The sequence below is a fragment of the Rhagoletis zephyria genome, unplaced genomic scaffold (genome assembly GCF_001687245.7).
Source record: "Rhagoletis zephyria isolate East Lansing unplaced genomic scaffold, Rhagoletis_zephyria_1.1 Rzeph_scaffold_04044, whole genome shotgun sequence".
Lineage (NCBI taxonomy): Eukaryota > Metazoa > Arthropoda > Insecta > Diptera > Tephritidae > Rhagoletis > Rhagoletis zephyria.
Window position 1 is genome coordinate 7,731 of NW_016161127.1, and position 12,074 is coordinate 19,804.

General features: G+C 37.4%; 2 protein-coding genes across 3 annotated transcripts in view; one reads left to right on the forward strand and one right to left on the reverse strand.

Moving 5' to 3' along the window:
- Positions 1-2,516, forward strand: part of LOC108370160 (DNA polymerase zeta catalytic subunit-like) — a gene marked incomplete at its 5' end in the record, with an annotated part of 10,243 nt that extends 7,727 nt beyond the window's left edge. The window contains 4 exons of the mRNA XM_017625426.1: positions 456-674; positions 767-1,642; positions 1,702-1,929; positions 1,995-2,516. Of these exons, the coding sequence (XP_017480915.1) occupies positions 456-674; positions 767-1,642; positions 1,702-1,929; positions 1,995-2,403 (1,732 nt within the window). The remainder of the gene's footprint in view (positions 1-455; positions 675-766; positions 1,643-1,701; positions 1,930-1,994) is intronic.
- A 22-nt stretch (positions 2,517-2,538) lies between these two features.
- On the reverse strand, positions 2,539-9,425 carry LOC108370162 (protein kintoun-like). Of its 2 annotated transcripts, none has more exons than XM_017625428.1 (5): positions 8,477-9,425; positions 7,688-8,396; positions 4,780-6,004; positions 4,422-4,542; positions 2,539-3,601 (listed from the first exon to the last, which is right to left on the reverse strand). In XM_017625428.1, exons 1-5 carry the CDS (start codon positions 9,074-9,076, stop codon positions 3,353-3,355), a joined length of 2,904 nt encoding a protein of 967 aa, XP_017480917.1. In that variant the 5' UTR covers positions 9,077-9,425; the 3' UTR covers positions 2,539-3,352. The 2 variants fall into 2 exon arrangements, with proteins under 2 accessions (XP_017480917.1, XP_017480918.1); XM_017625429.1 differs by lacking the exon at positions 2,539-3,601 and adding an exon at positions 4,012-4,283.
- Between the last annotated feature and the right edge of the window lie 2,649 nt (positions 9,426-12,074).

Below are 12,074 nucleotides of genomic sequence, written 5' to 3' on the forward strand. Positions count from 1 at the left end.
GAGTTTTTCGAAGTTTTCAAGGCTTTTTCAAGTGGACTACTCATTTGGAGATGAAGAGTATATAAAATTTGATTCCAATAAATGAATGTTTAGCGCTCCTGCGTTGATGTTGTGACACAAATGGAGAGATCTACCTTTTCACCCCACCTCCGAAGATGTTTTTTTATTGAACAAGTACACTCGCTATTTGAAAAAATTTTTTTTTTTTGAATTGTTGCTGGAACCAGAAATTGAACCATGGACCTCCCGTGTGGTAGTAGGCACATCTAAGAACTCGACCATGACGGCGCGGTCAGAAAAAATGTAAAAAAGTTAATATAGGACCAAACGTGAATTGTTCACTGATTTTAATTTGCTTAACACTAACTTGAAACCCGGTTTTGGAAAAATACGTATAATCGAACATCCGGTACAAATAAAATAATAAAAAGTAAACTTATATTTTTCATTTGAAGGATAGCAAAGCCTCGTAATCTGGTACCACTGTCGCCGAGCGTACAGCAACGCGCACACATGAGAGCCCCTGAATATTTGCCTCTCATTTTAGAACCGCAGTCGCGGTTTTACTCGGATCCAGTCATAGTATTGGATTTTCAAAGCCTCTACCCGAGCATGATAATCGCTTATAATTACTGTTTTTCCACTTGCTTAGGACGTGTGGAACATCTAGGACAGTAAGTGTTCATTTTACCTCACCTTGCGCGCCTACAATACATTTTTTTCTTATTAAATAATTAAATAATTAATTAAATCCACTTTTGTGCAGCTCTCCCCCATTCGAATTTGGAGCGTCACAGTTGGGCGTTTCGCCAGCATTGTTGCGCCGTTTGGTGGAAGATGACCTCATTTCCATATCGCCCTGTGGTGTGGTGTTCGTTAAAGCCTCTGTTCGCGAGGGTATTTTGCCGCGCATGCTCAGTGAAATCCTGAATACTCGTCAAATGGTTAAGCAATCCATGAAGTTGGATAGATCGAACTCTGCGCTACAGCGTGTACTACACTCCCGTCAGCTGGGTCTCAAACTCATGGCGAATGTAACTTACGGATATACGGCGGCTAATTTCAGTGGCCGCATGCCGGCTGTCGAAGTGGGTGATTCGGTTGTTGCAAAAGGCCGCGAGACGCTAGAACGCGCCATACGAATGGTCGAGTCGAACGAAAAGTGGCGCGTGCGGGTCGTGTACGGTGATACTGACTCGTTGTTTGTGCAGGTGCCTGGACGAAACCGGGAGACGGCTTTCAAAATAGGCGAGGAAATCGCAGAGGCGGTCACCAAAGACAACCCGCAGCCGGTCAAGTTGAAGCTGGAGAAAGTGTATCAGCCCTGTATACTGCAGACAAAGAAACGTTATGTTGGCTACATGTACGAAACAGCAGATCAAACGGAACCCGTGTACGAGGCTAAGGGCATTGAGACAGTGCGCCGAGACGGCTGTCCGGCTGTTGCAAAGATGCTAGAGAAGGTATTGCGCATCCTATTCGAAACGACGGATGTGAGCCAAATCAAACAATATGTTTGCCGCCAATTTAGTAAACTGCTGGCTGGACGTGCCAATTTGCAAGACTTAATATTTGCGAAGGAGTTCCGCGGATTGAAGGGTTACAAGCCGACCGCATGCGTGCCGGCGCTGGAATTGACGAGGTTTGTAAAAATACAAACGATAATAATTATTGCCGAAAATTGATTTGCTCCGTTTGTAGAAAATGGGTACAGAGTGATCCGCGCCGAGTGCCGCGTTGTGGTGAGCGCGTTCCATTCGTAATTGTCAACGGACCACCAGGCGTACCATTGATACGGCTTGTGCGCAGTCCGCATGAAGTACTCGAGGACGAAGGCTTGAAGATCAACGCTGTTTATTACATTACCAAGGCTATTATACCTCCTCTTAATCGCTGCCTCCTTCTCATTGGAGCCGATGTGAATGAATGGTAAAATATTCGGCGAATTATATTGAAATAAACTTTTGATTGTCGCATTGTACCATCCATCCCAGGTTCGCTAGCCTACCGCGAAAACTTCTACTCGCACCACCAGTATCCGCAGCTAATAAACTCAATAGTGGTAATTATGTGGCTACAGCGCATCAGCCGAAGAAAAGCACAATTTCACAGTATTTCTCAGTTACGAATTGTATAACTGACTGTGGGCGCCAGACAAAGCAGGGCATCTGTGAGGTATGCGTACAACAACCACAACGAACATTTGTTACGCTGCATGCAAAAATGGCTAAAATTGAACGGGGTTATCAGCTGGTGCAGCAGATATGTCAAGCATGTTGCGGGCGAGTAGGAGAGTTGAATTGCTGTTCCCTCGACTGCCCAGTATTGTTTGTTAGTGAGGTGAAGCGGCGAGATCTACAGCAACTCGAACATATGCGCAGTCTCTTAGACGAGAGGTTTTAATTTTTATATGGAATGTCGTACATGGATGCGTAAAAGGCAACAGGTTTGGACGCGTCACAGGTTGACCTCTTCACACTTTATTAAATCAATATCAGGTTTAAAATTTCCAAGTATTTTATTAACATTAGTGCTCAAAATGTATCGAGCCCATGTGAAGAGCGTAGGGAACATGCATGTATTGTATTAAAAAATGTCACAACTTGTACGTACATAATTATGTACTCATGTACGAATGCACACCATGATGATGGTAGTATTGTTACATTACTGTTTTTTTTTTTTTACAAATTACAAAATAAAATTTTGCCAATAGATGTACAATTAATAATTTGTGATTTGTTGTTTAATAAATAAAGTAAGGTAATCGCTGATTTGTTTTCCCTTACATTTATTAATTAATTTTAATAATTTTATGACACTCATGCAAATGTGATTGAAAGGTGCTCCAATAATCCATAAAGCCAATTTACAATTTCTTTAAACGCTAAAAATTTCATAGCAATTCGAACAATATCTCAATCAGTGTATAATCATGATTGTTTACAATAAAAAATTGCAAACAATTCTGAACATAACAAAAATCTATTGCATGCAATTATCCACATTTAAAATGTTGGTGCATATATCTATCTAATGCATGGGCAGCGCGGTTCCAAATATTTTGAGCATACAAATTACTTAATGACGTTATACATTTAAGGCAAAATTCAATTGTAAATATACATACAAATATTGAAAAAAATAATAATATATTGTAAACGTGTGTGGTGCAAATTTCTGCATAAACGAATCCTTGCACGGCTATATAGCTACTAGGTAGGCTCGTTAGAAGTGTGAAACAATGATAACGGTTGACGGGTGGGTTTGTTTGTGTTGCTTTTGTAATTGCGCACCACTTACATAAGTGTGTCGCTGCTTAATAATGATTGTGTTTGTGTTTACTAGACAACTACATGTCCATTTCAAACATCATAGCGTTCTTGTGTGCATCGGCATCCGACGATTCCTGAGACTCCAGACGTGAACGTGCCGATTTGTGGCCACCCTTTGCTGCGAAGTGTTGCTGTTTGTTGGCAGTGAATTTGTTGGCATGTTTGCCACTAGCATGTGTCGGCTTATGAATACTGTTGTCGGCATTATCGCCGCCGCTGGATTTCGATGCGAAGTACGTTGCATGAGACTCAGCAAAACCCAGTGGCTGAAAGGAGACCAAAGGGGAATTGTTAGAAGAAAGTAGCAATAAAATACATATTTCTAAAAAAAGAACTTTATTAAATCGAATTATGCAGTTTGTCGTTATAATGCCTCCCTTCTACTCTATTATATATGTATGTATATGTATGTGCCTACACACACACATTCACACCTGCGGCGAATGTTAATAGCATATCGATGATGGGGAATAAATATGCAATAACAACATTGGGCACTGAAAAGACTATAAACAAACGATTTCAGAAATAACATTGTCCTACTTTTGCAGCGAAATGCTACAATCGGTGCAGTAATTAAGCTAAGAAATAAACAAAGGCGCTGAACAAACAGTCGACGAGTGATTACGAATAAAATGCACGAGTGACCGTCTCATATTTACATAAACATGTCGGTACATACATATTAACACAAGAGATTTGTATAATTTAAGGAATAAAATCTTGAATGGCTAAATTGGCGTGCGCCAGACATACAGCCGCAGACGGGGCGACAAGTGGCCCTTGTTAACGTACACTATATACATACATATGTAAATACATACATACATATATACTACGTATATCGGTGGTTGTTCATCATCTGTAAATGGGTACATCAAGTGGGCATCGCTATCATTAGTTTATTTATTTTCCTTTAGCAAGTCGCTGTTCATATTTATATAATACCTACATATATACATACATACTATTTACATATGGGTGTTTCCATAAAAATTTAGAATTAGACGGTTATGGTACTATGTATTCATTTCCTTTGCATAACTGCTTTGTCTTTAGATTTAAAATAACCAAGCACACACTCACCTTACTGTTGTCTTCATAATCAGCGGAATCGCCTTCGCTGAGGCGACGCTGCAAAGCACGTTGTTTGCGATCACGACGTTTTTGATTCTTCTTTCGTTGCCCCAAAATACTAGAATTTAGCCTAAAATGAAAGCAGAATGTAAATTTAAAAGTAATTTAAGCACACAAAACAAAAAACAAAAAAATAGATCATTTATATTGAATAAACGTTGCTCAATTGTTTTATTAGCCGCTCAACGAATTCAATTAATTTATAAATTGAGCAATTTAGCGATAAAAAAGTCCATATTTTGCTACAAAAATTGAAGTAAATATTACTTGTTTTAAGTTTTTATTTCAACTCAAAACAAAAACTCACCTAAACACTTGCTCCTTGATAACCTCATTAAATCTAACAGTCTTTTTGCAACTCTCCGAAAGTCCATTGGAGACATTCTCCTCTGGTATGTCGCTGAATGATTGTGAGAAGCGCAAACTGCTCCCCACGCCACCGTCCACAGAGCACGAGAACGACGAGCATTCGTCGATAGACGAACAGCTATCCGAAATCGACGGACGCGGTCCATAGCGGCTGTAGCGTTTCAAAATGCCCTTAAAAGAGGGAGGTAGAGTAGAGCCACCGCTACTCACAACGCTATCGCCACTACGGCACTCCGAATAGCTTCGCTGCTTTCGTTGTTGCATGCCATTTGGTACAGCCACCGACTGTGTTTGCGAAGCGGGCGCAATCACGTCGGAGCGTTCTGGTGATGAGTTTTCATCCGGCGAGTTGGACGAATCACCGTTTATAGTTTTGGAAGCCTCTTTTAGAAATTGTTTCTGCTGTTCCTGCTGTTGTTGCTGCTGTTTCTGATACACTTTAATATCATCGCACACAGATTCGGAAAGAGAGCGGCGTTTCTTATTTTTCTTCTTTTGTTTTTTACTCATTTTCTTCGGAGCCGCTTCGGTTGCATGGGGTAGCCCATCCTCGTCTTCGGTTGTGTTGGCCGTACACGTGGACTGAGTTTCGTTAGTTGGCTTTATTTCAATTTCGACAGAGCGCTCACATTCCGAACGTTCCACCGAAATATCCAGTGAGGAAGAAAGTGATATCGGTGGCGTTGGTGGTGACTTCTTACGCGATTGTCGAGACTTGTAGCCTATTGGTAATTTACCCTTTATGGTGTACTCTTTCAGGTCACTGGCATCGATACCGACTAAGTAGTTTTGTATACTCTCACAGGAGGTGGCTAAATTGAGATTCAGTACTACATTATTTTCCCAAGCCTCAGCTTCGCAAGAGGATATTTGCGCATTGCAGGCCTCGGGTAGTTGCAAGTAAAATGCGTAATGTGTGGGATAATAGCCGCTACCAATCGAGGAAAACTGCAGATGTGCACTCTTCATACTTTTGAGCATTACAATTGATTCCGGCTGCACATTGCGGACATGTAGGACCAAAGACATAACGTTGTCTAATACATTGCAATCGAATTTGGGGGGCAGCTGGTACTGAATGGAGCTTTTGAGGAAATTGCTTGGAACACTAACCGTCGAAGATAATTGTGGTGTTACTCCAGTAGGCACGCACGATCCAAGTGCTATGAAGTAATGAATGGAAAAATATACTTTGAAATGATTTTGGCATTTTTTAACATTAATAACAGACCTAAAATATTTAATTCATCATAAAAATTAGTGCACCTGGGCTACACTACGAAAATGAAACTTCACTCGACAAATTTTTTGTTCGTTTCATGTATTATATATGTATGTATNGACGCACGATCCAAGTGCTATTTAGTAATAAATGGAAAAATATATTTAGAAATGATTTTGGTATTTTTTAACATTAATAACAGACCCAAAATATTTAATTCATCATAAAAATTAGTGCACCTGGGCTACACTACGAAAATGAAACTTCACTCGACAAATTTTTTGTTCGTTTCATGTATTATATATGTATGTATTTATGTTTATAAAGCGGTCGAACAAATTATCGCCGCACCACATTTTGACAAGTTTACAAATTTTTTGTTTTTAATTTTTTTTTTTTTTTCATAAAACTAAAGTTTTTTCTTTAACAAAACCCGTGAAAATCCAAGTTTCAAACTTTATGCAATAAAAAAAAAAAAAATCAACAAATTTTCGTAAAAATTTCCTAGAAAGATTCTGAGTATGCCGTTTTGCGCTGAGTTTTTCGATTTTGTTGTCGAAGATGTTAAGGTTTTCTTCTATGCAAAAATTAATTGTGTGGGACAAAAAAATCAACGGTAATTTTTAGCCATTTGAAACTTGTCCTTTACCTACCTACCAGAATTCAATGGGCTGCAAAACTGCATACTCAGAATCTTTCAATTTAATCTGTTCTTTTAAGTTGGCCTTGGGACAAAATTATATTTAGTTTTAAGTTAAATGTAGATTTAAATAAATGAGTTAAATAAATAAAAAAGCTCGAAATTTTTACGAGTTTGTTGAATTTTTTCGTGACAATTCTTTAATTCACTATCGCCGGTAAAGAAGTTTCCCTTCAAAAATCCGTCGATAAATACATTTAGANTTTATGTTTATAAAGCGGTCGAACAAATTATCGCCGCACCACATTTTGACAAGTTTAAACATTTTATTTTTTTGGTTATTTTTTTTTATAAAACTAAAGTTTTTTCTTTAACAAAACCCGTGAAAATCCAAGTTTCAAACTTTATGCAATATAAAAAAAAAAATCTACAAACTTTCGTAAAAATTTCCTAGAAAAATTCAGAGTATGCCGTTTTGCACCCCACTGAATTCTAGTAGAATGAAGTACAAGTTTCAAATGGCTAAAAATTGCCGCTGAATTTTTCGATTTTGTTGTCGAAGATGTTACGGTTTTCTTCTATGCAAAAATTAATTGTGTGGGACAAAAAAGTCAACGGTAATTTTTAGCCATTTGAAGATTGTCCTTTATTCTACCCGAATTCAATGGGCTGCAAAACTGCATACTCAGAATCTTTCAAGTAAATCTGTTCTTTTAAGTTGGCCTTGGGACCAAATTATTATTAGTTTTAAGTTAAATGTTATCTAGTCTGTTAGGTTCTGTAAAACCATAGATTTAAATAAATGAGTAAAATAAATAAAAAAGCTCGAAATTTTGACGAGTTTGTTGAATTTTTTCGTGACAATTCTTTAATTCATTACCGCCGGTAAAGAAGTTTCCCTTCAAAAATCCGTCGATAAATACATTTAGAAACCGTTACCTTTATATTTGAAACGTGCAAAAATTACATCCAAATTATACTCACAGTTTGCATTGTCGCCTGATGTGGTGTTGATGTTTTCCTCAACCGCATCACTTAGCTCTTCAACCGGTGATTCGCTATTTGTCTGCAAATTTGCATCTTCGCGAATGTCACTCTCAACGCCGCTGTCCTCGCGATTAAGTTGAAACAGTGTATCGTGCATAGCGCGTTGCTTTTTTGGATTATTCTGCACAACTGGCAGCGTAATAGCCAACTGTCGCTTATCCGTATCGAATCGTGCCTGACCGCGTTTGTCGTTCACAGCATAAGGGAGATCTAAATTGAGGCGATACTTGGCACCAGAGCGTTCGCTCAATAAATATAACGACTTGGCAGTCACGTCTAATTTGCAATCGGCAGTCGACTTGAGTAGTGGCAACTCAATCTCAATGACCAGCTCACGTGGTACCGTCACACTCAGCTTAGCATCCAATTCGTAAGTGTATTCGGTGAGATCAATGTCACGACGATGCTTGATGACGTATTTGGGAACGTTGAATTCGGGGTTTGTTGTTGAATTCTGTGTTTTCATCGGTATTAATTTAGGTGTGTCAGCATCAGCTGAAGGTCTCGCCGGCGATATGTCATCAAGTGGATGTGGTTCAGCCGACTCCGATGGAGCATTTTTGGATAATTTTCGTATCACAATTGGCCGCGCCATGCCCTTAAATTGCAGTTTCGGAAATTTCAAGTTCGTGCGATCTAATTTTACCTAAAACGAAAATGAAAAGTAGCACAGAAGATACGTTTATTATTTGGTTTTTTTTTTCATTCCGTTTGGAATCTGCTCACCTTGAATTCCCTTTCTACAGCGTCCAGCGCCGTATCTATGAGGCACTTACGGAAAGCGGAATCTCGTTGTGACAAATACAATGCATCCGGATGGAATATCACATCGTACACTCGACAACGTTTGCTCTCTGCATCCACGTCTTCACGTGGTGGTGCCTGAGCCAGCGGAATGGCCCAGCTAAGACCGCGGTTTCCCGTTTCTGGGTGTAGACACACCTCATTTGTTGGACGCGCCACTTCAGCATTTTTCGCCACATTTACAAAACACTTTGTTACCCCATCGGCTGAGGTTTTAATCACGAATCCCGGTTCTGGATTTATAAAACGAACGTCGACACCGCGTTCCGCTTCGAACTGTTTGATTTCTGCTTCGTAGAGTTTACGATTTTCCGGATCTTGTATCTCTTCACAATATTCGAAAAATAATTTACGAAATTCTTCTTTTTTTAAAGCATCTTCGATACGCGCAAACTCCTCCTTGGTTATATCAAGATATTCCGAGTCTCCGCCGCCGCCACCACTGTTACTATTTCGTCTTGGGGGCGGCGGGCAATGTTTATTTCTCGCGGAGGAGTTTTGTATGGCGGCAGATTCGGACATTTTTGTAACACAAATTTCAGTCGAAATGTATGATAACTTTCTTTTGACACACTCTACAAAAGTTAGATCGATAAAAAATTATTTTTCTAAACACCGATTTTTCAGCACTTTTTTATTTAGATTGATTATATGTATTTCCAAGGGAATTTTTTTATATTTGCATTTATTTCCCTATTTTCAACACACTGTAAGTCAGTTTTTAGAGTTATTTAGAATGTTGATTTATGATTTATGTAGTTTTGTGGCTGCTAATGCGTTTGAGAAGGACTTTCACTTCTTTCGGAATAAAAGATGAAATCCTGAAATTAAAAAAAAAATTACTACTATAATAAAAAACAACCCACGAAAAAACGGTAGTTCAACGTTTTGATAAGTTTCTAATTTTCTTTTAATGTTCATTAGTTTTTTATAAAGTATTATTGGCAGGTGGAAAAAAAGTCATGGTGACCTAGGCAATGCCAATGGTTCCGAGTCGTGCATTTTAGTCTAATTTACGACGTCCGCAATGAGGCTGATTAAGTGACTGGATACTTTTCTTACCGGAGAACTCATGAACAGAGCTAATATATTCTGCAATAAAGCTATTTATATACAGTGGTGGCCACATAATTAGGGACACTACTTCTTTACAAATTTTTACCACTTATTTTTTCTTTGCTGATTTTTAAAAATTAAGTGATTATTTTAAAAAATGAACTTAAGTTTATTTACCTGAACTGCTTTCAGAAAAAGTAAATGACCATCCTAATAAGAACCGTTTATGCAACACTAGGCTAGTATTCATGTTTTGATACATTTCTTACTCAGTTGTGCTCTCTATTTTCAAGTTACCTTGTTCACAGCGCACACGGTGTTTTTAATTTAGTTATCTGAGTTTTATATGCACTTATGTACATATGTATGTATGTATGTATATGTGTTAATTTTCACATTGCCAACGCTCACCCAACCTCTCTTATATTCATAAATTCTGTGATACAAATTACTAAATACTCGCTTACTACGCATCGCTTTTAACATACTTTAACGGTACAGATGTATGTATATATGTACATTAGGGTGGTCCTTAAATGCAGGAAGCAAATTTTTACATCAGATTTCTTAAGTCTTCACCCCCACGTCGATGATACTATAGTTGAAGATATCACATAAATTTTCGCCCCGATTGAGGTCGGTTACGGGGTGGCGCATAGGGGGCAAAGTTCAGATTACCCTATGAAGTCGTCTTAACCGACTCCAATCGGGACCAAAATTCATATGTGATATCTTCGACTATGGCACTATTGATTTTGGATATCAGATTAAAATAAAATTAGTTTTAATTGTTTCGAGTCTCTATAGAGGATACGCCTTAACCGCCTTCAATCGGGACCAAAATTTATATGTGATATCGGTGCCCGTGGTATTACCGACTGAGGAGGCGAGATTGAAAAAAATCGTTCATTTGATTTTTTGAGGACCACCCTTATGCACATATCTTTATGAATCTCTAGCAATTATTAAGGTATTTTTATATGGTTTATATACATATATATGTAAGAAAAATTGCCGGCATAAGTACGCATTATATGTATGTATGGACTATATGTATATATGCGCGTATATGTACTTAATTATACGAACAAGTACAATCTATATAGAACATAAGCATTTTAATACACACAAACAAATATAAAATAGATGGTCATTAAAATTTTAGCTTCACACCAATCAGATATTTTGTATCGGGATAGACGAGCAAAATGTGATATCGCTAGTTTATTTTATTACCAACTTAAAATGTTAGAAGGTTCGTGCACAAATTAAGATAACAAATAAATAAATTGGTAAATAAGAAAAGCTAATAGAAAGGAAACATTTAAATGAATCTGGTGATGACGTTGTTGCTGTGTATCTGGTGATGACTTTGTTTGTTAATATCATCCTTGGAATGTAGTTTTCGATTTTCTTTCCTCAACGTTTAACACATTGTGATTTTAAATAATATCAACAAAATTTCTGTGAAAATCACATTTACCTATATGTATCAAATACCTATCAGCAACAACCCTTATTATATAATAAACTAATTTCTGCATTTAGATCTAAGCAAATGTGGTGGAATATGGTTATTAGCAGGGAACGGATTTTATGGAAATTGCCTTTATTCTGTTAAATAGGTAGAGTATATTCGATTTAGCTTTCTCTGATTCCATATATACACATTTGATGTTGCCTTTTTTAAGATATTTGCCTTTCCTACCTTAAAGGCCAGTACGCAGCGCTCAATAAAAGCAAAACCTTCATATAAAATGGCGTATAAGATATGACTAAGAAAATTTCTTGTGCTCTTCTTCCTGACAATATGAAGGTTTAAAACGTTCCATATTTAAATTGGGCGCCACTTGTATCAACTCACGTCGAGCGCACGTTTAGTACATTCAAGGCTTTTCTTCACGAAAATCGAATGAAAATGCTACCAGAAAATTTTAAAATGCATATTGTGGTTTAATGTTACTACAACTATAGAGATTAAAGTTTTGTGAGTTCAAAATTCGAAAGGAGAAAATAGACAGACTCAAAATAGAAATTTTTCATATAATGAAACTAGTACATAGTTTTTCTCCTTTTCTTTGTAAAATCAACATTTTTAAACAAATGGTTTTTGCCTTTTTCGCGATATCTAGTGCCTATTTCGCTATTTTATTGTGCCTTTTCTAGCCTATTTCATTATTATTTTTTGCCTTTTTTATAGGTTTTTAGGTCCTAAAAATGCTTTCCCTGGCTATTAATTTGATTAATTGATTCAGAGGTGTTTTCTTTATATAAATTAAAATTAATCACAATGTTTAGTTTCTCCACAAACAAACATTGGAAGGTACATATTTATTTAATAATTTTTTTTTTTTTGTCAAACTTGTTTCCATTTTTTTTTTGGAATACCCAAACCGAAACAAATTTAAAGGAACAAAACCAAAACCGAAACCGAAACATTTGGCAAAACCGAAACCGAAACCGG